The sequence below is a fragment of the Eleginops maclovinus genome, chromosome 16, assembly GCF_036324505.1.
Source record: "Eleginops maclovinus isolate JMC-PN-2008 ecotype Puerto Natales chromosome 16, JC_Emac_rtc_rv5, whole genome shotgun sequence".
Taxonomy (NCBI): domain Eukaryota; kingdom Metazoa; phylum Chordata; class Actinopteri; order Perciformes; family Eleginopidae; genus Eleginops; species Eleginops maclovinus.
Genome location: NC_086364.1, coordinates 22,435,658 through 22,449,562, shown reverse-complemented (window position 1 = coordinate 22,449,562; position 13,905 = coordinate 22,435,658). Strand labels below are relative to the sequence as shown.

At 41.2% G+C, this 13,905-nt stretch overlaps 2 protein-coding genes across 2 annotated transcripts in view; one reads left to right on the top strand and one right to left on the bottom strand.

Annotated features, from left to right (window-relative positions):
• Positions 1 to 13,905, bottom strand: part of LOC134877895 (microtubule-associated serine/threonine-protein kinase 1-like) — a 58,076-nt gene that overhangs the window by 9,693 nt on the left and 34,478 nt on the right. The window contains 13 exon segments of the mRNA XM_063903569.1: positions 29 to 151; positions 763 to 864; positions 1,122 to 1,287; positions 1,371 to 1,503; positions 1,602 to 1,740; positions 2,040 to 2,248; positions 2,344 to 2,420; positions 3,028 to 3,095; positions 3,180 to 3,312; positions 8,443 to 8,544; positions 9,648 to 9,857; positions 11,390 to 11,465; positions 12,723 to 12,883. Of these exon segments, the coding sequence (XP_063759639.1) occupies positions 29 to 151; positions 763 to 864; positions 1,122 to 1,287; positions 1,371 to 1,503; positions 1,602 to 1,740; positions 2,040 to 2,248; positions 2,344 to 2,420; positions 3,028 to 3,095; positions 3,180 to 3,312; positions 8,443 to 8,544; positions 9,648 to 9,857; positions 11,390 to 11,465; positions 12,723 to 12,883 (1,699 nt within the window).
• On the top strand, positions 4,139 to 6,712 carry LOC134877705 (zinc finger MYM-type protein 6-like). The gene is made up of 2 exons (XM_063903303.1): positions 4,139 to 6,148; positions 6,287 to 6,712. Exon 1 carries the CDS (start codon positions 4,253 to 4,255, stop codon positions 6,143 to 6,145), a length of 1,893 nt encoding a protein of 630 aa, XP_063759373.1. The 5' UTR covers positions 4,139 to 4,252; the 3' UTR covers positions 6,146 to 6,148; positions 6,287 to 6,712.

Genomic DNA, 13,905 nt, shown 5'->3' with positions numbered 1-13,905 from the left:
CTTCTCTCTCTGTGTGCTGCAGACTCACTGTCGAAGTAGCTGGTGTCCTCCTCCGACTCCAGGTGAGGGATGAACTCGGCTTTCTGTCTCAGGAGGCTGTTCCAGTTCACCTCGGTGAAGAACGAGTGCTGCCTCACCTCAAACGCTCCACCTGAACGAAGAGGAGAGGTAGAGGAGAGGAAGAGGAGGAGAGGAAGAGAGGAAGAAGAGAGGTAGAGGAGAGGAAGAGAGACAGAAGAAGGAAGAGGAGAGAGGAGAGACAGGCAGAGGAGAGGAAGAGGAGAACATGTCAGACAGGTAATAAATGCAGCCCTGAGCAAACAGAGACATTTTGAGGAAGACAGAAGTCGACTTATTTTGGTAACTAAATCTGTGAGCCTACAGGCAGATATTGAAGGTCGGTGAACCACAAACAGGTTCTCCAGTTCTGCAGATTCCACGGACTATTCATAAGAAGCTCAGGAGGTTAGAAAACATGTAAAAGAAAGATCCCAGAGAGGTCAAGGAAACGGGTTAGCAGGCGAGCAGAGAGCGCTGAACAGCTGGCTCAATATTTGCAATATTTGCTAAAATAAACAGATAATTGTTGTAATGGTTAAATAAAAATAACGGCTAACTGGTTGAAATATTTAGATAGAAATTGAAGACAAAATATCTTTAAATACTTCAATTAAAACCACAACATTGGCTTTCAGTTTGAGCCAAAACAAACCAGGGATGAAAGTGAACATTGAAGGTAAACCATTCCTGCAGGAGACTGACCTGTTCCCAGTCTAACCAGAGGGTTGGTCTGCAGCAGGGAGGAGATCATGTGCTGAGCATCGAACGGGAGCGACTCGTCTCCTTCAGGCCACACGATGTCATCTACAGGATACAGAGGAGAGAAACAGTGGTGAGAAGGAAAGTGTGTTTAATAATACCCCAAATTGTAGCTTCCTCTGAGTTATGACTTGACAAATATGACAAGTGAGGTTCCTCAAGGCTCCATCCTGGGGCCTCTTCTCTCTAACAAACGTAGCAACCAAAGCTATGCCGACGACACACAAATGCACATAACTGTTTCACCAGGAGACTGCGCTCCAATCCAAACACTCCTACACTCCTTAACTCCGCTCCCTCACCTGTGATGACCTGTCCGAACAGTTCCTCCGGAGTGTCTCCGAAGAACGGCACGCAGCCTACCAGGAACTCGTACAGGATGATGCCCATCGCCCACCAGTCCACCGGCTTCCCGTAGCCCTGACGCAGAATCACCTCGGGGGCGATGTACTCTGGAGTCCCACACACCTGGAGGGAAGAAAACACACTTTAGTTCTTCATGGAGTTATTTCAGATAGATTTGGATTTGAGTTTGGACGTCTTTGTCGTACCTGTTTATCCAGGAACTCCCGAGTGTCCTTCTCGATGTGACCTTCATACAGGTTGGTGGTCAGACTCATCAGACCCATCTTGGAGAGGCCGAAGTCTGTGAGCTTGATGTGACCCATCGAGGTGATCAGGAGACTGGGAACAGAACCATCAACGTTACATACATAGGTCTCATTCCTGCACCACTGTATGTGCATCATGTACCAGCAACAGTTTGATTAACTCCGTCTCACTTGTCAGGTTTGAGGTCCCGATGCACGATGCCGTAGTTGTGTAAGTATTCCAGTGCGAGGACGGTCTCTGCAAAGTACATACGAGCCATTTCTACAGGCAGAGCTCCGATGTTCTTCAGCAGAGTCGCACAGTCTCCACCTGCAGACACAAAGTCAACAGACCATGACAATACAAATCATGTTTCAAGACGCAAAGGCTTTATTGTTTATCTCTCTTTTAACTGACTTTTGTCTTTTTTTTGACGACATTGTGAGTCTGTTTGGATCTTTTTGCAGCAATTTGAGTGAGAACTTTGTTAGAATGAGTTTAAGTGGTTTTGAGACCACGAAAAGCTTACACAAACCTACGTAAGATCAAATCAATAATCCCAGAATGCTGATAACAAGACCAGAAACTCACACATGATTCCCACTCGTCACACACACAGGTGTTCTCACCTTCCACATACTCCATGACCATGCAGAGGTGTCGTCGGGTCTCGAAGGAGCAGAACATGGAAACGACGAAGGGGTTCTCTGCGAAGGTGAGGATATCTCGCTCCACGAAGGCCTGCTGGATCTGGTTCCTCAGGATCAAGTTCTGCTTGTTGATCTTCTTCATGGCAAAGCGCTGCCGGGTCTCCAGGTGTCGCACCAGGTACACAGCGCTGGTTCACACAGAGGCGTAGATTGTGTTTACTTTGCGGCCCAAAAACTATTTACCTCCATGTCGGACTATCATATGTCTTACAGCTGGACTCACCCGTACGCTCCGTTACTGATCAGCTTGATGGTCTGAAAGTCGGCCTCCTCTGGTGCTTTCATCGCTCTCATCTTACTCTGCCAATCAAGGATAATAAAAATAAACGTTACTATATATTTTAACTCAGACCCACAATGCACAATGAAGTCATGTGGTTCCTTCAACAAAAACCCCTCTAATATTTCCATGTTTTTGTGGTAAATTAATAAACTTGAATCCCAAAAAGTCACAAATATTTTCTCTTCATTTCACCTTTTATTTTTCAGAGTTTTTCCCCATTATTAGAGCACTTCCTCCGCTCTTCACAGGAAAAAAAGATCTCTGAGATTTAAGTGGTTAATTGGCTAAAACAAAAAAACTCGGATCCGACCTTGCAAGATGAAAGCGAGGTGGTCCTTTTCCCCAAAAACTCTACAACTTTTCCAGGTTTTCTTTGTCTGAGAACGTCTATTTTTCTTTCTCTCATGGCTCTGTGATTTTTTTGTACACCTTGCATTTTCGTAGTTGTTCTTGTGCTATACTACACCTCCCCACCTCCCTGTCATCTAACCATGAAGCAGACATTTAAAGGACTTTAGCCGGCCACACTTTATACTGTTGCTCAGGAGACATTTGAAAAGGACGCATTAATGTGGCGAAAGCATTGGAGGCTTTATCACATTGAAGATTAATCTCTAAACTCACATCTGTCGAGTCGTCTGTCTCAGGAGTCAGCGCCCCCTCGATGTCGTAGCTATCCAGGTTTACCATCTCTGATAAGAAACAAATACATGAGTTTAAACCAGTTGCTTTACGTTCTGATTTAAGTATAAACAGCTCCTCTCTCCCTCCCTCACCTTCGATAGGGTCTCTGGTCATTCCCAGCTGGCTGATGATGTACCGAGGGATGTCCGTCTTCATCAGGTGACCCTCCTTAGCGTGATCCTCCGCCGCCTCCAGCAGGTGGTAGAACTCCTCCGGGTTAAACTCCTGGGGAAAAAGACCAGTACAACTTGAACAGGTGGAAAGTTACTGGCTGGTCCTTTTAAATCAAACTAATGACATTAAATATGAGTCTGTGGGACGATTAGATGTTTCTCTGTTTGACAAATTGCTTCCAGATAAGCTGCTTCCTCTTTGAGGCGAGGGATCACACATTTTGGCAGGCTGTTTTGTTTTTGTATTCAAATAAATGAATAATAAATGTGAAATAAAATGAAATTGACTGCAGATGGAAATGAGCTATTGAGCTAAAATATGGTATACATCATATCTCTTCTCTTTTTGAGTTTTTATGCACGGCCCGCGCTCAATAGAGACATAGTAATACAAATAAAATAAGAATATTACAAAAATCTAAAGAAATTGGTAATAATACAAAAAAAGTAATAATAAATAAAACAAATAATAATAATTTTAAATAATAATAATAAAATAATAATAATAATTTAAAATAATAATAATTAAAATAATAATAATTAGTGTTTTATATAAATGCATGCATTAGATCAGGGGTTTTCAACCGGTGGTCCGCGGACCCCTGGTGGTCCGCGGCGGCATTGCATGTGGTCCGTGACAAGAGCCTATGTTGATCAGTTCACCATTGTTTTTTTTTAATATAAATTCGCTTTGATATTTCAAACACATTTCCAGAATACCGTTACATATCGTGAAAAATATGTTTAAAATAATATAAAGGAAATTCAAGCTGACAGAATGTAGCCTTGCGCCTATCCAGTCTATGGTAGCCTGTGATTCGCTAATGGTAATGAGTTGCGTCGCTAACCTCACTTATTATTCATTACGCACAGTCTTGCGAGCAAAGTTGACACACATTTATAAGCATAGCCGACGAGAGTATTTTAAGATAGGTTGTAGTACAGCAAACATTTGTTACATATGTACTAGTCTAGCTATATATCTAGCACCAATGGATCGTTTTGTAGTGAGGAAAGTGCCAGAGGGACAGGCTGCCATGACAGAGGGTCAGGCTGCCACGACAGAGGGACAGGCCGCCACGATAGGGCAAGGACAGGCTTCCGAAGCGTCAACTTCGCAAAAAAGACGAAAAAGAAAATACAATGAGGAATATGTTAAATATGGATTCACAGTGACGACAGACAGAGCAGGAGAGGAGGTACCACTGTGTTTCGTATGTTCAACAATTCTCTGTAATGAAGCTATGAAGCCGTCGAAACTTACGCGGCATATGGAGACGCATCACGTCCACTTGAAGGCCAAACCCGTTGAGTACATGCAACAGATGTTGCGTGATTTCAATGGACAGCAGGCTACCATGAGGAAGAGTGCAAAAATAAATGAAAACGCACTGAAAGCATCGTATCTGGTCGCTCTCAGGGTTGCAAAAAGTAAGAAGCCCCATACCATTGCAGAGCAGCTTATATTGCCAGCAGCCATAGATATGTGCAGAGCTATGGTAAGCGAAGAATGTGCCAACAAATTAAAAACTATTCCGTTGTCAGACAACACAATCGGAAGACGAATTGGGGAAATGGCAAATGATGTCAAAGACCAGCTGATGGCAAAACTTCAGACAGTTCTGTTTTCCCTTCAAATCGACGAGACGACAGATGTTACTAATGATGCGCAACTGTTAACATTTGTGCGATACGAGGACAGTGGCACTATGTGCGAGGAATTTCTTTTTTGCAAACCACTGCCCGGGCGAACTACCGGTGTAGAAATATTTAAAGCACTGGACGATTTTTTCACGGAGCACAATATCTCGTGGCAGAGGTGCGTTGCATTATGCAGCGATGGGGCCCGAGCCATGAGTGGCAGCAAGACTGGACTGTTTGCGCATGTAAGGAGGGTGGCTCCGGGGGTAATTTGGACACACTGCCTGATTCATAGAGAGGCTCTCGCCTCCAAAGATCTCAGTGTTGAGCTCAGTGGTGTGTTTGATGTCGTTGTCAAGACGGTCAACTTCATAAAACGAAACGCATTGAATACACGCCTGTTTTCATCCCTATGCCATGACTTGGGAAGTGAACACAGCTCTCTCCTTTATCATTCAGAGGTGCGTTGGCTGTCTCGCGGCGCTGTGCTCGCCCGTGTGTTTGAACTACGCGGAGCTATCTACGAGTTCTTGTGCGAGAAGCATTCTGATCTGGCTTCCAATTTCAACGATAGTTACTGGTTAACTAAGCTGGCGTACCTCACAGATGTTTTTGCAGAGCTGAACAAGTTGAACAGCTCCATGCAAGGGAGAGATGCAAACGTCATGCAGCTCTACGAGAAGCTCGACGCATTTGTGAAAAAAATGTCAAAGTGGATCGAACGAGTGGAGAGCAATAACTTGGCGATGTTTCCTTCAGTTGAGGAATACCCTGACAGCACTGACATCAACGACACTATATGTGAGCATTTGAGGAAGCTTGTGCGTCAATTCGCAAAGTACTTCACTGATTCGGAAGAGTGGCGCCGTGACAGCAAGTGGATCCTGCTCCCATTCAGTGACGATGCATCAGTAGGGTCAAGTCTGACGGCTGTGGAAGAGGATAAGCTGATTGAGATGTCCACAGACTCTGTCAGGAGGCATATGTACGACACACAGCCCCTTGTTAAATTCTGGATAAGTTGCCAGACAGAATTTCCACAGCTTGCTGCAAAAGCAATGAGGTGTCTTTTGCCCTTTCCAACCACATACCTGTGTGAGAGTGGTTTTTCTACACTGGCGTACTTAAAGAATAAGTACAGGGCTAGGCTTGATCCAGAGAATGACATGAGACTGTCTCTGTCTACCATTTCGCCACGAATAGACAGGCTGTGTGGACTTCACCACGCCCAGATATCACACTGACAGGTAGGCCTAATTCTCCCATGTTTTCACTGTTACGACCCTGGCGGGTTTAGGCCCCGCCCTGTGTTAATGGTAAGCCTGTTCTCTCTCCCTGCTTTTCTCAATCTCTCTCTGCTTTTCTCAATCTCTCTGTCTCTACAGCAGGTGATTGGTGACAGGTCTGTCCTGGCTGGGTTATAAAAGCCCTGACCAGCCAGCAGTTGAGGCTGCCTTGGTCTTCATTTGTTGGATTTTGGTTCTCCGGTGTTGTTGGATTTTTGTTCTCCGTTGTTGTTTTGTCACACACCTAGACTGACTTTGCATGACATTTTTAGTTACTTTTCCCAATACTGAATTGCACAACACTTTATTATTCTTTATTCTTTCTTTAAAATAATCTTTAATTTAATTTAATTTAATAAATCTACTTTTATTATTATAAAATCTGCGTGGCCTCTCTTTCATGTTTCATGCATTGAGCTATGCATGTAACACCAAATACACACGCGCACGCGCAGGCACATCAGTGGGCCGCGGATTGCTTTCTAGTCCGAATGGTGGTCCCTGGGACAAAACCAGTTGAAAACCCCTGCATTAGATAAATGAACATTGTAACCCTATAATCCTTTTCTATTTCTCCAAAGGTATTATCCTTATATTTTTATATCTCTTATTATTTTCGTATCATGTCTGTCTTGGAAAATATATAATAAAATCTAGTAAAAAAAATGGACAAATCAGCTCATCATGTCGTCGTTTCAGCTGCCGCTTATTATCAAAAAGTGTGGAATGGCTCATTGAGTGGGACACAAAACTGTTATAAAAGCAAGTTACAAACAGACCGTAGAAATATACAAGACACACACACACACACACACACACACACACACACACACACACACACACACACCTCCAACTTTAATTGACACCATGGTCACGGTCTGTCAGACTGAAGGCGTCCCGGCAGCAGGCGGCTGATGCCCGGCATTAGTCGTACTGTGGCACGGCACATTTTAATCTAAATGCAAATGAATTTCCCGTCCAGACAGACAGGCCGGGCCGACTGCCGTTTAATACTCCAGCTTTGTTTTCATTTTCTGCCCCTGCTGTGTGGTCCGTCAGAGAGCCTCAATGCTCCTAATGGGCGAATGAGTATCTGTGCCCGTGTTTATCTAAAGACAATCAGCCGGTCTTCAGGAGGGACGTGAACTGTGAAATGTTCTGGGATAAAAAAGTGTGGCTGGATGAGGACACAGCAACAGGATATTAAAGGACGGAGCTATTTGTGTTTATTGTTGTCACTTTATTTTGCTTTGATTTATCATGTTATATTAGTTTGGACACTTGGTTAGATGCAGGGATCTATATTTTGGTGCACAGTTGACAGGGAAGGGTAATGTAATGGCTTTTTTAAAATCCTGATCACCAGGGATGGCGTTTTTTTTGTAGGCTGATCCGGAAGTTAGCAACGCTTCCTTATAAAAAGCCCTGGGATTTCTCAATGTGATTTTGGATTATTGCAGAACAGAATCTCTGTGTCAAACAGACATTTGTGATACTTACATGTTTTGTTCAGCAGGATAATCTCCACATATTAACACCACTTTATGATTCTCAGGGTAAAAAGCGAATGTTGGGCTATAAAGGAACTACAGCACGGTCACATGACTTCACGTCACCACCGCTAAGCTAAAGGAGGCTAATGTTGGGCTATAAAGGAACTACAGCACGGTCACATGACTCCACGTCAGCACCGCTAAGCTAAAGGAGGCTAATGTTGGGCTATAAAGGAACTACAGCACGGTCACATGACTCCACATCACCACCACTAAGCTAAAGGCGGCTAATGTTGGGCTATAAAGGAACTACAGCAAGGTCACATGACTTCACATCACCACCACTAAACTAAAGGCGGCTAATGTTGGGCTATAAAGGAACTACAGCACGGTCACATGACTCCACATCACCACCACTAAGCTAAAGGCGGCTAATGTTGGGCTATAAAGGAACTACAGCACGGTCACATGACTCCACATCACCACCACTAAGCTAAAGGCGGCTAATGTTGGGCTATAAAGGAACTACAGCACGGTCACATGACTCCACATCACCACCACTAAGCTAAAGGCGGCTAATGTTGGGCTATAAAGGAACTACAGCACGGTCACATGACTCCACGTCAGCACCGCTAAGCTAAAGGCGGCTAATGTTGGGGGTATTGATGTTCAGTCGTCTCATTTAGACACTTCTGAGCAACCGAAGGAAAAAGGGAAGGAATATACTGAGTATTGCCATTAAAGATAAGCTGTTATCTTTACCAGACACTCCAGGAGTCGGGCAGGTCGGGAGATGATGATGAGAAGCTTCTTCGCCAGCTCTGTGACGAAGGCTACCTCGGTACTCTCCGAACGCTCGAAGGCCTGACAGAGAAAGACAGAGATAAACATTAACATTTACAGCGTCTGACACTGTAAAATCCCTTATAATACAGAGGCGACGCATTGCAGTGAGTTAAAACAGATATAAAAGCTTCAAAAACTGCAATAAATGAGAAAACCGATCATGAAAACTCAGCTGATGCCATGAAACTAGAACCAGGCCTCGAAGCGATCTAATCACGGCGTCAAAATGACTTCAGTGATGAAATTGACTGATACTCGTTATCTGCTCTGAGCACAATTAGCCTCCATTTATCACAGCCATTTCAATCTCGTCTCTCATCACGGGCATCAGGAGTTTGAATGAAATTAGAAGACTTGAGCTCAATCTGTCCATCTGTTACCTCAGCAGAAGATAAGATTAATTAACTCATCATCAGTTGAAGCTTCTTCCTGCTGAATATGATACCTGGGTTTTTCTATTGATACCAAAATGGTTTGTTTCTTAGAATTTGAACCGAGAAACATTCTCCAATTTCAAAGTTGCTGAAAAACTGTATTGTTTATATTAATTCATAGATTTTCCGGCCACAAAAAGCTGTAAACACTAACATATTATCACCACATACAGCTGATAGAAATCTGTTTGCAACATTTAAATATCCAGTCAACTAAAAGTCATATGTTTTTGTCCATCAGATGAATGTACGTCCCTTTTTTACTGTACTTATAGCCCTGTTTTTGGTCTCCTGAGGGATATAGCTGGCTCTTTAGAAGCTAGATGCTAAGCTACATTCCCTAGCTAGACGCTAACTTTGATGTTTTGGTGCCATACAGTTTGTTTTTAGAGATATTTTGACCAGAACAGCTTCTGCTAAAAATACAGTTGTTGAGTTTTGGACGTTAACCAAAAACAATGAGCATTAAGATGCAAAATCCCTTTGTAAATCTGAGTTAATATAAAAATATTAATCCAGTTGTGTTCATTTCATTTCTCTTTAAACTGTAATTTTGTTACTTTTTAATACTTAAAACCCTCGCACACTTTCAGATTTCTATACTTGCTACTTATTAGTAATACCTAATAGCAACATCTTATTGCTCTCACATGAGTTTATTGGCGTTATATCTCTTTCTAAACTCACATCCTGTAGCAGCTTCTCAAGGTTCTCCTGCAGCTCGAAGAAGTAGACGGATGTGATGAGGCCGTCGCGGGATTTGGCCAGGCAGTCTCTGGACAGCTCGGCTATCTGATGGTGGATGAAGCTGAGGACCCCGTCGGCCAGAGGAAGAACGTTTTCAGGAGAGAACTCCTGGATGAAGTCGCCCAGCTTCCCCTCCATCTGTGCAGTGGCCTGGTGGGGGAAGAATTAGACATTAAGTTATGAAAAAGAGAAAGACACGGAGATAATTGGGCATGGAAGAAGTAGTGACAGAGATTAGGATGCTGTTCTTTGGAGGATCCATTGTGGCTCTGTTTCCATACACTGAATTAAATTCAATGTCCTTTTTTAAAATGATTTAATAAAACATATATTTTATTATTATTATCATTAGTTTTGCTTTCATTCATTTATTATTATTTAATTATTTGTATTTTTCGAAATGATATTGTTCAGAATAAGGAATAATCTCGCTTCTTGATCTCTTCTGGTGTTTTTAAAATTGTAGTAGGATATGATTTATATCTTACACATTTGAACCAATCTTTAGACTGACTGAATAAATGTTTTGGGACCATTTTGTAGAAGAGAAAGTTTTAGGGTATAGATAGAATCGGAGGATGAAACCCTCTTTATTGCACACAGCAGAGCACACACAGTGAAATGTGTCCTCTGCATTTAACCCATCCTAGTACTAGGAGCAGTGGGCAGCTATCGTGCAGCGCCCGGGGAGCAATGGGGAGGGGGGATTGGAGGTGTCCGGTGCCTTGCTCAAGGGCACCACAGCAGGGCCTATGAGGTGAACTGGGACCTCTCCAAGTAGCAGTCCACCTTCCATATTTCAAGTCTGTTCGGGGACTTGAACCGGCGACCCTACGATTCCCAGTCCAAGCCCCTACTGACTGAGCCACTGCTGGATTGGTTAGTGTTCTTAGCTTGTATAATACATAAACTCTCCCTAATCCTAGATGTGTAAGTAAGATATAGTTTAAATACTTTCTGTTCAGTGTCTGGGCGTCTAATCTCAAGCCTCAGAAAGCCACTTCTCCACTTCTCCTATGAGTGTACTTGTATTTTTTACTGATTGTGGATAAAATAAATTGACTTGTGTGAGAACAAGCCAAAAGAGCTTTTACCTCGAATGAACTCAAAACAAAAAAGCCCCATTATCCTAATGCTTGATCTTTATCTCTGTGAAAGCCGTCAGCCCGCTTCCTTTTCATAGCAACCTCCGACCGCCAACAGAGTGAACGGGATAAAAAGGAGGATAAGAGAAAGTATTTTTTAATTGAACAGTTCGGAGCTCTGGCAGTATTTTCGAAGTGCAGTGATTAAACAGAAAACTTCTCTCTGATAATCACATCACGACTTGGCAGTGGCACGTAATCGTGTTTGCTTTGGTTTAACATCTGCTATGGCTTCCTTTTTTGGGGGGTTTAAACTGTGTGTACCGTGCATTTGTCATTTCTGAAAAAGCCCAATCATATTTTAAATCCCTTTTTTTATTCCCCTAAAATTTAAGCGCTGTCTAAATGGGATTAGGCTGTTTTTGGGCTTGAAAGATTGGTTAATGCTCTGTAGGCTTAAGGATTACGCTGTGTGTGTTTTTATGAAATATGATTTTTATCACACAGCAGCTTAGTGTGTCTGTATGTGTGTGTGTGTGTGTGTGTGTGTGTGTGTGTGTGTGTGTGTGTGTGTGTGTGTGTGTGTGTGTGTCTTACTTTTGGAAAGCGCTCTTTGTACACATGGTTCATCATCACGATCTCATTGTCATAGAAGGAGGAGGAACGTCCTGGGCTGCGAGGAAAAGCAGAAAGACAGGGGATAAAGTCATGTGTTTAGCCGTATATGTAAAGAGCAGGTCTGAACTGGGCTTGATAGTCCTTGGTACCAGGCAATAGGTGTTTATATCTTCTTAAAACAGTGAATTCATTTGAACGATGAGCCTATTTTGACAGTCATTGAAATAGCATGACTCAGCTTTTGTCTGCTAACGTTAGCTAAAGTTAGCCCACATGCTACTTGTAGTTATAGTAAGTATTGTGTTATTTATTTGCTAAAAGTTATAACAGTCTCATTTAATGATATTCGTATAGTCAGTTAGAATGGAGCGTCCTGTGCTTATTTATTTTCTCCAACCATCCAACCTAGCTTGTTTTAGCTTATTATTATTTGTATTATTATTATTATTATTATTATTATCATTATTATTATTGTTATTATTATTATTATTATTATTATTATTATTATTATTATTATTATTATCATTATTATTATTGTTATTATTATTATTATTATTATTATTATTATTATTATCATTATTATCATTATTATTATTATTTTTATTATTATTTTTATTATTATTATTATTATTATCATTATTATTATTATTATTATTATTATTATATTTATTATTATATTTATTATTATTATTATTATTATTATATTTATTATTATTATCATTATTATTATTATTATTATTATTTTTATTATTATTATTATTATTATTATTATTTTATTATTATCATTATTATTATTATTATTATTATTATTATTATATTTATTATTATATTTATTATTATATTTATTATTATTATCATTATTATTATTATTATTATTATTATTATTATTATTATCATTTTTATTATTATCATTTTTTTTTTAAAATTATTATTATTATTATTTTTATTAGCTTTATTTTATGTTGTTATGCTAACGTTAGCTAAAATCTGCTACCATACAGTACTGGTCATACCAACCAAGGTCATAGATTTTTTTAATAAGTTAGTTACACAGTCTCACTTTAAAAATGACTTTGCTTTGATATAAACACTACATTTTAGCATTAGTTCATTTCTGGCCTTTCGTTTAACTCTAAAAGAGGAGAATTCAGGAGGTTTTGTCGCAGCAATAAGACACAGCTTTTGAGAGAGTCATTTTAAAACGTGCTTTGGGGCAGCTGAATCCTCTGTTAAAATATCATGGGTACAGCAGTACACTTATCAACCCTTGGAAAGGTGCTTTTAAGAGAGTCTGTGTGTTGCTGCTGCTGACCTGAGGCTGCGTGACCGCGGGCGCATGTGTGGAGAGCATCGTCCTCCGTCATCGTCCGTGATGCTCTCCGTGCTGCCGAAGTGTTTGGATAAGAAGTGGAGCTCATCCATGGTGGGCTGGAAGGGCAGCTGGTGCAGCCTCTCCTGAGAGGAGCTGGAGGACTGGAGCGAGGAAGAGGAAGAGGAGAGGGGGAGGCAAGAGAAAAAAGGGTGGAGGAGGAAGAGGAAGCAGGTGATGGAGTGGATAACGAGTGAGAGGAAGAGGAGGGAAAGCAGAGGGAGACATTTTTCTCTCTTTCAGTAACACAAAGTACCGTTATCATTCATTTAGAGCCATGTTTTGGTCAACCAGAGGAAAGTCACATTTTAGTTTTGTCTCCAGAAGTCAGGAATCTTCCTGGACTCATTAACAGGCACCGAAGACAAACTGAGATTTTAAATGTTAATGAAGGTGTCTAACGAGCCTCTGGTCAGACCCATCAATCAGTCTCAAAGACAAAGCTCGTCTCGCCTCCTCCTTCGCGTTCATTAGAGCGATGAGACCTGGACCTCCGCCACTTACTCTGCTAACCGGAAGATCGATGACTGATCAGTCACAGGTGACAGCCTAAAAGGCCGAACAAGACTCCATTTTTCTTTGTCTGCTTCATGTCCAGGAGTTTATACTTTTTCTGGTAAATCCACTAATTGGGTTGAGGTTGCTTTACTTATCCATTTCTCAAATCGCTGTCACGGTTAGTGTCTGCTGTCTAAAGCAGGCTTTACTCAGAAGCATCCTCAGAAATATGACATCTTTTTAATTTGATTTCTGGTTTGATTTTTGGCGTGTCGCTCTCTTTTCTTTAATTTCTGACATGCAGCTATCAGCGGGCTTTACGTTCATATTGGTTGGGGTAAAATTACAGTTAATCTTCATACTTTAACACACTTTCAGGTTGTTCCCAAGTAGACAGAAGTGAGTATGTTGTGTGTTATAGCGTGGGGAGAAAAGTAGTCAGATTCTTTACATAAAAGTAAGTAAACAAAGTAAAATTACTGCAATCAAAATACTAGTATAGTATTAAAAGCACGTCAGTAATAGTAAAGGCACTTAAGTGTCTGCAGCAAAATATACTTAAAAAGTAGAATTGTTCGTAAACCCATTTTAGAATAAATACTTCTATATTAAATGACTGGATTATGAG

Excerpts from the sequence above, each read along its gene's own strand:
- LOC134877705 (XM_063903303.1), top strand. The coding sequence starts at position 4,253 with ATGGATCGTTTTGTAGTGAGGAAAGTGCCAGAGGGACAGGCTGCCATG.